A 12841-nucleotide genomic window follows, 5' to 3' on the forward strand; every position below is an offset into this window, starting at 1 on the left:
TACACACCTCCCAATTGTCCTGCAACCTCCCTATTTAAAAGTAAAGTTGCATGTAGCAGTCCCCTGGGGCTCTAGCTAGGAGGCCAGATTAGTAAAATATTTTCCTAGATGGTATTGCAGCTTTAAGAACCTTTTGAAATCTTCTCTGAATCTACACCGGCATGGAGAATGATTCCTTTTAAAGCAGCTAGAATGGCCTTTGAGTCTAGCTGATTGGCCACAGGTTATTTTTAGTCCTGCAAATGTTCCAAAGCTCTGATTGGCTACAATATTCTGATTGAAACAGATAAAAAATATTGCTATATTTCCAATGGCAATGACACCAGTGTCCTGATTTCCTCCTTCAAAATGATGGAAACACGACTGATGTATGAAATCTAGCGCTTCATAGCACTGTCTGGTTGTAAGTGACCCCTATTCAATTCACTGTTGAAATTGTTTTTCTTTACCTTGTAGGATGTGTTTTTATTGTTTAAAACTGATGTGAGTCTGAACTGTGTGTGTCACCTTCATAATTTGCATATGACAATGTAGCTATATGGATTATGTTGCCCTTTAAGTATATATATTTCATTACTATGTTCACTTTGGCTCAAAAGTAATGTTTTGTTTCCAGCATGTACAGTACTAATAATGTTTTTGATCCTCCCTGCAGGACACAGTTCATCTTGTGCACCTTCTATAAACATCCCAAGAAACACAAAACTTAGTAAATCAGAAGGAGAATCTCTCATCCTAGTATGTCCAGTACGCATCTGTTCCCAGGAATTACCAAATGTGACTTGGTGCAAAATAGATAAAAACTACTTATGTGCACATGTGATCCCTGGAGACGGGATCTCCTCCGGGTGGGAAGAACAGAAAGGAAATGACGCTGTTTATTTTCTAAAGTTTGTCTCAGTGCAAAAAAATGACTCAGGATTCTATCGATGTTCAGCAACCTATGGGGAGGTACAAGTAATGAGTGGTCAAATAGAAATTTCTATTTCTGGTGAGTATAACATCTTTCAGAATGAAAATTAAATATTTGTATCTATTTTTTACAATTTAGTTTTGTTTTGTTTTTTAAAATTAGTGGGACTGAAAGCCCATCTGTGACCAGCTAGCCTTGTCATGCAGTTATCAGTTATTGATATATGTCCAGACAACATTCTCTTGTGTATACAACACTTTATTACATTATTGTATTGTGTATAACTCATACTTTGCAAAAATTTCAAGATCCCGCCCAGGAGTTCCCGGAGGGGGTACGGTCAGAGGAGCAGGGCTTAGCAGATTGCATCATTTGTGGCCCCGCCACCGAGACATAATGACGCTTAGTCGTCATTTTACAGCAGGGGCGGGGCCAGAATTACGCGAGTCTTAGGGAGTCATTGCGGCTCTAATTCTGCACACTTTACTAAGAAGTGGATAGATGCGGGAGTAATGTCATACATGCCAATTATCCCAGAGTGTTCGGGAGACTCCCGAATTACAGGGAGATCTCCCGGAATTCTGGGAGAACTGGCAATTCTCCCTCATCTGCCCACTTCAGATCCGGCATGGAAGGGTGTACAGCCTTACGTTTCCTGTGTATGTTTGGAGATCAAATGCTTCAACCTCTAAATTAACCTCTGCAGCAGTTGAACTTTATCCCCCAGAAGCATCTATAGATATGTACTAGAATCTGAATTCTGATACGTTGCAACTTGTTGTTTGTAAAGTGTTGTGCTAAAACAAGGTAATCCTGAAGCAGTGCTATTAACATGTTGTCTGCTGGTAAGGATCTTTTTTTGAAGGACAATAAAAACATAGAAAACCTCTGCTACTAATGTCACTGCAGGCATACTTAGTGTATAGCTGAATGTTTATAAACAATTTCACGTAAATACTCAAAATTCACAAAAGGTTTCTAAATATTTGACTAAAGAATAAATATAAAGTGTTCAATTTCTGACATGCTAGCATTCTTTTGTGAATAAGTCTATGTTTATATGTAGCAAAGAACTGTGAAACTTGTGAATCCTTTGTGACAAGTGAGGCTTCATAGGACGAACGCACTTAAAGGGCGACAGGGTTTGCAGTAAACTGAACACTTACCTGAAGGGGTTAACATAGGTTTTGGCCCGACCAATGTGTGCTCCAGTGGGAGGGACCTTGATTGGTATAGTAGGCTGTACTTCCTGTTCTGCCTCATTCCACAGCACGAGATCCCACCCACCCACTCCTTGTTGTGAGTATTTTCGGGTTAATGTTGCGGTAGGAAGGCACTGCGTTCAGCGGCTGATTTGTGGGTGCACAGGTAGTTGTCGCTTCGGTGAGGAGGGTCCCTGTCCGGCTCGGTGAGGGAGGGCAGCGTGAGTTTTAAAGGGACAGTCACCCTGACGCCAACTCAGCGCAAGTTCTGATGGGATTTGTTCCCCGTGGTTGTGGACGTACGGCGGTTTGCGCCAGTCCAATTGTGATATAGTGTTATCAGCTTGAGAGTGCCCTTTCTCCGCCACCATAGGTTTTAGTTAAAGTTAAAATCATAATAAAAGTTCTGGCAATTTTTTAATAACTTATACATTTTGTCGTGATGGATTGCACCTGAATGAGGAGGGGGCTGCAGTGCTAGGGGAGAGGATGGTTAGAAGGTTGGAGGAGATTTTAAACTAGGCTCTGGGGGGGAGGGGCAAGCAAGGATTTATGGGATAGACATTGAGAGTAGTAAGGAGGAATTTAACAAGAGTAAAGGGGGTGGAGAAGGGGGAAAGGGAAGCATAGCCGATAAGGAGCGGCCCTTTTTAAAGCAAAAAGAAATACCTAAGGGAGGCAATAGACTTAAGTGTATGCTTGCAAATGCAAGAAGCCTGACAGGTAAAATGGGGGAGTTAGAACTAGTAGCAATGAATGAGCAGTATGATATTATAGGTATTACTGAGACCTGGTGGGATGATACACATGGCTGAGCAGTCAACTTGGAAGGCTATTCTCTCTTCAGGAGGGATAGGGTAAATAAAAGGGGAGGAGGAGTATGTCTTTATATTAAGCCAGAATTAAAACCAACTATTCAGGAAGTTATATACAAGAATATTGGTGATAATATAGAGGCATTGTGGGTGGAAATATCCAGCGGAGGAAAAAGTTCAGAGAAGTTTCTGATAGGAATATGCTATAAACCGCCAGATATTAGTACGATTAAGGAAGCCCAACTTCTACAGCAAATTGAAAAGGCTACACAACTAGGTCAAATTTTAATTATGGGGGATTTTAATTATCCGGACATTGATTGGACTACTGAGACCTGCGGTACAGCTAGGGGAAATAGATTTCTGAGCAAGCTAAAAGACCATTACATGTCCCAATTAGTTGAGGAACCAACTAGGAACCGGAATATACTGGACCTAGTAATAACAAACAATGTAGACGTAATATCAAATATTCAAGTAAAGGAGCACTTGGGAAACAGTGATCATAATATGGTCTCATTTGAAATTAGTTTCCAGAAACAACAGTATAAGGGATCAACTAGGACTTTAAACTTTAAAAAGGCAAATTTTAATATGCTAAAGGAGTCTATAAAGAGCATAGACTGGGACAAAGCCTTTGAAGGAAAAAATACGGAAGAAATGTGGGCTGTCTTTAAAATGTTGTTGGAAACATACATGTATAAGTTCATTCCTATGGGAAATAAATGTAAAAGAATTAAGTCTAAACCAATGTGGCTAAATAAAAAGGTAAGGGAAGAAATGCAAAGGAAGAAGCGTGCATTTAAATTGTTTAAGTCTAAAGGGTCAGAGGAGTCCTTCCATAGGTACAAGGAATGTAATAAAACATGCAAAAAGGAAATTAGATTGGCTAAATTAGAAAATGAAAGGCACGTTGCAAAAGAAAGTAAGACAAACCCCAAAATGTTTTTTAAGTATATAAATGGCAAAAGGATTAAAAAAGATAATATAGGACCCCTAAGAAGTGAGATGGGTGAATTGATAAATGATACTAAGGAAAAAGCAGAGATATTAAACACGTTCTTTTCTTCAGTATTTACCAGAGAGGAACAAATGGCAGGAGTAATACATAAAAATGGAAATGAAACCATGCCATTAATTAATACTTGGTTGTCAGAGGAAGAAGTCCAAAGGCGACTGAAGAATATTAAGATAAATAAAGCTCCAGGTCCAGATGGCATACACCCAAGGGTCCTTATGGAGTTAAACTCGGAAATAGCTAGACCGCTATTCTTAATTTTCAGAGATTCAATCTCATCAGGCTCAGTACCAAGGGATTGGCGAATAGCAGATGTGGTGCCGCTGTTTAAAAAGGGGACGAGATCACAACCAGAGAATTATAGACCTGTAAGCCTGACATCAATAGTGGGGAAACTACAGGAAGATATTTTAAGGGACAGTATTCAGGATTACTTGGTACGCAATAAAATTATTAGTGGGAATCAACATGGATTTGTGAGGGATAGGTCATGTCAAACTAATCTAATTAGTTTCTACGAGGAAGTTAGTGGGAACTTAGACCAGGGCAGGACAGTAGATGTGGTCTACTTAGATTTTGCAAAGGCCTTTGATACAGTGCCACACAAGAGGTTGGTTTACAAAATAAGGGAACTGGGACTAGAAATCAAAATTTGTACTTGGATCGAAAACTGGTTAGAGAATAGGGAACAGAGAGTTGTGATAAATAGAACATTTTCTAATTGGTCAAAAGTCTTAAGTGGAGTACCTCAAGGTTCCGTGCTGGGACCACTCCTTTTTAATATATTTATTAATGACCTTGGTGATGGTTTAGAGAGTAAAGTTTCTATTTTTGCAGATGACACTAAACTCTGTAAGGTAATAAAATCAGAGCAAGATGTAGCTTCTCTACAAAGGGACTTAAATAAACTGGAGGATTGGGCGGCTAAATGGAATATGAGGTTTAACACAGATAAATGTAAGGTTATGCATTCAGGGATCAAAAACAAGAACGCAATCTATAAATTAAATGGAATTAATTTGGGAGAATCTATAATGGAAAAGGATTTGGGAGTGCTCGTAGACAGTAGACTTAGCAATAGTGCTCAATGTCAAGCAGCAGCTGCAAGGGCAAACAAAGTATTGGCATGCATAAAAAGGGGCATAGATGCAAGGGAAGACAGTGTAATTTTGCCACTGTATAAATCGTTGGTAAGACCTCATCTTGAATATGCAGTACAGTTCTGGGCACCACTCTATAAAAAAGATAATTTGGAACTATAAAGGGTTCAGAGAAGGGCGACAAAATTGATAAAGGGTATGGAGTCATTAAGTTATGAGGAAAGGTTAGCCAGTTTAGGCATGTTTACTTTAGAAAAGAGGCGTCTAAGGGGAGATATGATTACTATGTACAAATATATTAGGGGTCAATACGGAGAGCATTCATGGGAACTTTTTACCCCAAGGACCATACACAGGACACGTGGTCATCCCCTAAGATTAGAGGAGAGGAAATGTCACAACCAGCAAAGGAAGGGGTTCTTTACAGTAAGGGCAGTCAAGATATGGAATTCATTGCCAGGGAAGGTTGTGATGGCAGATTCAATAGATATGTTTAAGAAAGGGTTAGACAAATTTTTAGCGGAAAGGTGTATCCAGGGATACGACCGTTAATTTAAAATAAAGGATAGTAGTGGATATAGGGTAAAAATAGGACTGCAATATTGGGTCTGGGGGGATTTTCAAAATTGAAACAGATTGGCTGTTGCCTACTCTGGATTAATTTCAAATATAAGTGCAGGATCGCAGGAGATCCAAAATAGGTTGAACTTGATGGACTGGTGTCTTTTTTCAACCTCATCAACTATGTTACTATGTTACTATGTATGTTACTATGTTACTATGTTACATGTCTCCGTGTGTTTATTTGCATGCAAAATGTTTAGAATTCTAAGGTTGATGTAAGGTTTACGGGAACATACACAGTGAGCCCTTTATTAAAAACGTGGTTCTCTATGAATGTTCCAAGCTCTATTTACTTGTGGTCACAGCAAATTAACACATTGGGTTCAATGGCGTGTGCTACATTGACACCCCTTAACGTAAAGTGTGAGCATCGGTTACCACTACAACTTAAACTGATTTTGTATGAATTTACATTACTGTGAAATCACTGGGCCTGCTCCCCGTTTGTATCCACCAATCCATACAGTATACATATACACAGTAAGTCTGCAAAGCTGTCATTGTTTTAGGACACCACTTTACAAATAACAAGTTGCAACTTATCAGAATTCAGATTCTAGTACATATTTATAGATGCTGTCTGCAGAGAGAAAGAGATAAGGCTGGGCAGCACAGTGGCGTAGTGGTTAGCACGTCAGCCTCACAGCACTGGGGTCATGAGTTCGATTCCCAACCATGGCCTTATCTGTGTGGAGTTTGTATGTTCTCCCTGTGTTTGCGTGGGTTTCCTCCGGGTGCTCCGGTTTCCTCCCACACTCCAAAAATATACTGGTAGGTTAATTGGCTGCAATCAAAAATTGACCCTAGTCTGTCTGTCTGTGTGTGAGTGTGTGTCTATAGTAGGAAATTTAGACTGTAAGCTCCAATGGGGCAGGGACTGATGTGAATGAGTTCTCTGTACAGCGCTGCGGAATTAGTGGCGCTATATAAATAAATGATGATGATGATGATGATGATTAAGTTAAGGACAGACACTCCAGTTATTTCATGTAGGTTATCCAGCACAGCAACATGCAATATATTGTCTATAATTATATATACATATATATAGTCTATAAATATATATATATATATATATATATATATATATATATATATATATGTTGAGTACAATCTGTACTTATTTATTACATGCTGCAATGAAACTCAGGCCTCTCTGTCCTTGGTGCACCATAGGTTAACTTTTTAGTTAGACCACTTGAGATAGTTTCAATCTGCCACTGTGCAAGGTTTGTTAAGACAAATGATAATACTATATTGGTCTATCAACTACAAATTTACAGTTTGAGTATGTGAGTGCAGGTATCTTTATCTACAGCTTTTATAAATCCCTGTGTTCCAATTTGGAGCGCAAGCATTTAATTGTTCTTAGTTATACACTCATTTTAACTTTAAACCCTTTCAAATAAACCCAGCGTAAAAGTTGTACAATCATCCACATGTATGTAAATAATTTGTGCAAAAATAAATGTTCTGTAGGTGAACTGTGCACATTATTTCATTAAGATGCATCTTTGTGACTAAATACATTGTTCTATCACAATGATGTCCCTCTTATCTTGAGACCTTTTAGACTAATGGGGCTGATTTATTTGAAGGCGAGAAACTCTATCCCCAGTGAAGTCATGAATTTCACCTGAGACAGGGTTTTCTTCACTTTCACCTTTTACAAGACAAGGTTACCGATGGCGCTAACGCTGCTATAACCAGTAGTAACCCGCTGCTGATGGTAAGAATCGCTGGCTTATCCCACCGATGACATCCCTGTTGCCTCTCCTGGGGAAGCCAATTTAAACAATGTGTTGTTATTCTTTGAATAATGCAGTTTTCTCAGTTGTAAAGGATTTTTTTAATAATTTTTAATTTACTTTTAACGTAACTTTGTATCATCACAAATTGGCAAACGAAGCTAATGATGTTCTCTGAGTTTCTGTCATTTATGGAACTTTCGATATCACTAATTTGTTGTATGTTGGGTCCAGCTGCAGGTACGACGGAACCTACATCTGGGAACATGACCAGTAAGTTCACTTTCAATGTATTAAAATAAATTCTACAGAATATTGTTTTAGTTGTTTTCTATGTATCTCTGGAATCTCCCTAAGGTTATTTTTAGGGTAGAGGAAGAAGGTAATGCAGATCCGTTGTCTGTGAGGTTTACAAAGCTCTACAGTCACATGATTACGGAACATGGTGGAACTCTGCCGCATTGCTGTCATCCCTGAGTTATATTCAAACGTATAGTTTAATTTGCGCTGGAAATGGATTGTCCTCCATTTGCCAATGATCAGTATATTTATACATTATTATTTTAATTTTTATAATTGGAAATGTGGGTTCTTTAGAGGAGGTGTTCACTTGACAATAACTCAAGGCTAATTTCTGACTTGAGGTTCAGGATGTATTTGGTTGAGACACTCAAACAAATGAAATATTAAACTATCACATTTTATTTATATTGCTTCTAAGAACAGACATACAGTATATTATATATCAAACCCCTCCTCCATTTTTAATTATACTTTGGCAGCAAAATATTTTAAAATAATGGCTACAGTGAATAATTAATGTACAGGTGTATCCAATACACATTTATTCAGGGGTAACAAAACTAACTCTGTCTGGACAATAGGTTAAGGTGGAGTCCCTCTTTAAAATTATTCAGTAACACAAGAAGTTAAATATAGATGGACTCCATCTGAACACCCTGACCCCTTGATAGTTGATATTACTGTTTCCACTGATATTTTGAGCTAGAAGACAACTAAGATGAGATAATAATCTAAAGAGGTCCTTTAGTCAATCATGCATATTGATAACTCACCCTGCTGACTGGGTTGCAAATAAATGTTTGTTTAATGTTCTTTTTCTTTTTCAGACAATACAAATTCCACAGCACTATCAGAGAAGTTTGTTCTTTACCATTTTAAATTGTACTTAGCTATTGTGCTGTCGCTGGGAACACTCTGTGTGATGATAATCATTGTCTCTCTGCTGGTGTTCTGTCTGCGGAGAAGGAAAGGTATGTACTATAGTGTAACAAGGGGATAGGGGGTCATTCATACCATGTAAGCTGTGCATCACAAACACATAGTGTGCATGTTTCCCAGGTTATTGCGCCAAGCCCTGTGTGGCATGATCTCAGTGCCAAGAAGGTGCACACAATGACACACTTGCGCTTTTGCTAGTTATAAATTGATTGAGCAACTTGCCATTTGCGTAGTATCACATTCATGTGTCTTCCTGAAGTCAAAAATATGCATTCATCCTTATGAGATCACAAAGTGCTCCATCCTTGGTCCGAGGACACCAGATGGGATGAGTGCAAACCATGCACTGTCTGCAACACGGGATTAATATAGTGAATGAGGCTAACTGAGGCTGAGCAGCCATTGTAAAGCCCACTGGGAAGTCAGGCAAGCCCACTGAAGCAAGCTGGCAAGGGTGGTAGGTGGGACATTCCCCCCCCTGAGATGGTCCTGTCTTGTCAGTCAAGACCAAACCAGCACTCTGATTGGTTGATAGTGCCATGCAACAATCAGAATGTCAGCAGGTCCGGACACACTGATTGCTAATTGGCCATTACTGTTGACCAATAGGAGTGCTGGGAGCCATCGACTGAGCCACAGCTGAGCTATCTCTCCAGAATGCCAAGAAATAGGGAAAGACCAGAGCATGACTATATAATTTATTTAGAACTGCATTATAAAGCCGCCAAAGATTGGGGTAGGGGTGTGGTTCATATAGGCACCAGAGAATTAGGCCCTGTGTTGTAATGCTACTGGAGATTTTGGGCATTTTCCCTTGTCAATCCACAGGTGGTCTGGTTGTCTGCACTGTAAAGCTATAAGCATTTGTGGAGGGGATGTCTGCATTGTATTACCACCAGAGAACTGCCGTCCGCATTGTAAAGCTACCAAATATTTGGGAGTCTGCATTGTATAGTGGCCAAGCTCGGCATTTCATAGGGCTCACTAGTATGCATTGTGTTTTGTACAGTTGTCACTTGAGTGCTCTCTGCATTGTATATCAGTCAGTAGAATGTCCTCTGTATATTATATCGATCACTAAAATGCTCTCATTATTGTATCAGTCACTACAATGCTCTGTGTATTGTATAGTGAGCGCACTCTCTGTATTGGATAATGGTCACTAGAATTCTTCTTGTGCGATAAATTGGTTACAAGAAATATCTGTATTTTAAACTGGTCACTAATATTATCTTATATTACATTACATGTAAATTATAATATTATTTGGAGGCCACTAGAATACTCTCTCTCTTTTTTGTATAGAGGCCATAAGAATGCTCTCTGTATTGTATAGTAGCCACTAGTATATCTATACAATCAGAGAGCATTGGAATGCTCTCTGATTGTATAGATATCTTTAGAATGCTCTCTGTATTGTATATAGGTCAATGGAATGCTCTTTATGTTACATATATGGCATTAGAATGCTCTCTGTACTGTATGGGGTCATTAGAATGCTCTCGATGGCGCATCTGGGTCATTAGAATGCTCTCTGTGTTGCATAGAGGTCTTTAGAATGCTTTCTGTTTTGTATAACAGTCACTAATATTCTCTTTTTTATATCAGCCACTACAATGCTTTCTGTATTGTGTGGAGTTACAATATGTTGTGCATTGAATACTAGTCATATGGGCTGTGAAAGCTCTTTGAAATTACAAATCTCCTTTGCTGTATGACATTAGACAACAGAGTTTTATCAACACCCATTTTCCCATGTATGTTTGCTGCTAGAAGAGCCTAAGTCATTTACTTTAATTTAGTTTAAATTAATGAAATAAAAAATTGAATTTCAATTTCCAATTAAATTGAGTATGGTGTCAGCAAAGAGAGAAGAGATATAGGGTGACTGGCATGGGTGAGCTCTATGGAACTCCTGGCCTAGTTCTGCTTATGGAGGGGGAAGGGGTGTGACCAAGATTTTTTTTTAGCTTGAATTATCTTTTAAGTAATAAATTGCAACATTGTATAGTCCCACACACAGTAAGCTGATGTCATTAGCCTTTCCTGATGCTTCTCTGTTTTCTAAGAGAATTCACAACTTTCTGTAGCCAGGCTCTGAAAACGCTGATTAAAAATTATTTGTCAGTGAATGCAGTTCACTGGTGATGCTTTGTCCCAAAACAGTAACCCTACAAATACATGTTGCGCACACAGTGCAAAGATTCATAGAGTCACAAGCTGTACATTGTGTTGAACTGATATAGGAATGGTGAGTGAATACATGCTAAATTCTAAATTATTCAGCTAAACATTTTCGTTCCTTTGTCCAACGACCCCTCCTTCATTATTTTTGCTGGGATCAATATGTAGCTGATAAAAAGCAAAAACAGATAATGTAATACTGTGATGTCTGATCAAAATGTTACTAATACTTATTGGTATTGACCAAAATAAAGGGCAAATCATAGACACCCTCCACCTTCCAGTAACTCTTCTTATTTTATCCCTAGAAAATCGCAGATCGTCTCCAGATCCTGTCTCTACTGAGGAGGTACAGTACTTGTATTGCATGTTATGATATATACTTATATATTATTTACTGTTTATTTAGCTACGATATACAGTATATATGTATATACCTATATAAGTGATTACACTAAACATATTCTTAAGGCTACCTACCCTACCACTGGCAAGCAGTCCTGATTGCTTTAGACTCTAGTCTAAATGAGCAACGGAGGTAATGGGCTCCAAATTAAAATATATAAACTAAAAAAAATGACATAATGGCAAAAGTCTTATCAAGGAGAACCAAATAGTTGAAAGTTATTACTTTAATAAATCTTAACAATTATAAAAATTGCACAACCTACATATGTGTAGAAATCTACTAAATATACTACCCAAACACTCAATTAATGAAAACTAAATAAATAAATAAAAATAAAGTAAAGAATAAAAGAATAAAAGTAATATAGAAATTTCATAAAAATTTAAATGTACAGGAAAGCTGGATCAAACCATAAGTCTAAGGTATGAGCTCATACACTAATCAGATACAAGGACCAGATCACAGCAATAATTACGCACTACCCAACACAATGAGGGACTAAAAGAGTAATGAGAAAACCTATAGTTATCAGAAAAAACAATCCTATAAAAATAAAGTCCCAATATAGAAATCAGATGTCAATAGAGGAACTTAATTAAATTGATCCTGAGTGAGGGAAGCCTGGTGAATTCAGGAGTCAATATCACTCTATTAAATGAAATGTCAGTAATATAGTTATACAGGGACAAACGCAGGATTTGTAAAGGGGGGCTTCCACACCATGCCACGAGTGGGTGTAACCAGCATGCATGGGGGCGTGGCTATAATTTTAGACAGTGCTTGGCTGCTCTCCAACTCTTCCTATCCCCATAATATACATGGGCAATGCTGCGCGCACTACTGTTAGGTGCACGCAGCCCTCCCTTTTCAAGCAGAGCTGTGTGAAGCGGGGGCAGGGTCCAGCCACCTCAATTATACAGTGCCCCAGGCTTGGAGGGGGGTTTCCAGGCATGAGGAACCCCCCCTCGGTTTGCCTATGTTATATGATATCTCCGATATGTCAGAATAGACACCAATCCTTAGATGAATCAGTTGGGATGGCAATAGAAAATAAAAAACAAAATTACATAAAGTTCTCACACGCACTCTATCTTCTATGTGTTCTACTTCCTCACGGGCAGACGCCGGCTCCATGTCAGCTGTTTGGTGGCCACCAAATTAAAGCGCTGTGCATCGGCTCAGCTGTCTCAATTTAGTACCTAGACCTGTGTACAGTATATTGAAATGGAGGATAGAAAGTGTCAGGTTTGCAGCGTAGGCGCTACCTGCAGAGAAATATCAATGATTTAATACACTTTGCACCACATCTTCAGTTGGTTGTATTGCATACAGCCCACAGAGTAGATTGTTATACAAAAGCCATGCCTTGGCCCATGCTGGTGGGCTTTGTAACTCTCCCCTCTTCGGTCAAGTGGCATATTCAGGGGGGGTGGGGCATGGTGCCACAATGACACAGTTCACTATGAATCGTGACATCAAGGCAGTCACCCTGCCCACTCACTAGGAGGGAAAGGCCTGCTGTCACAGGAGTCTAGGAGAACTACCAGAAATTCGGGAGTCTCCTGGACATTCCAGGAAGGTAGGGC

The 12841-nt window shown here is 39.0% G+C and overlaps 1 protein-coding gene across 2 annotated transcripts in view; it reads left to right on the forward strand.

Moving 5' to 3' along the window:
• Positions 1 to 12841, forward strand: part of LOC142139586 (uncharacterized) — a 77685-nt gene that overhangs the window by 60859 nt on the left and 3985 nt on the right. Inside the window, exons 2-5 of one of the 2 annotated variants that reach the window (XM_075197316.1) lie at positions 656 to 991; positions 7655 to 7693; positions 8551 to 8694; positions 11155 to 11195. In XM_075197316.1, coding sequence (XP_075053417.1) covers positions 656 to 991; positions 7655 to 7693; positions 8551 to 8694; positions 11155 to 11195 — 560 coding nt within the window. The remainder of the gene's footprint in view (positions 1 to 655; positions 992 to 7654; positions 7694 to 8550; positions 8695 to 11154; positions 11196 to 12841) is intronic. The other variant, XM_075197315.1, reaches the window with a different exon arrangement.

The sequence above is a fragment of the Mixophyes fleayi genome, chromosome 2 (genome assembly GCF_038048845.1).
Source record: "Mixophyes fleayi isolate aMixFle1 chromosome 2, aMixFle1.hap1, whole genome shotgun sequence".
In the NCBI taxonomy this organism is placed as follows: domain Eukaryota; kingdom Metazoa; phylum Chordata; class Amphibia; order Anura; family Limnodynastidae; genus Mixophyes; species Mixophyes fleayi.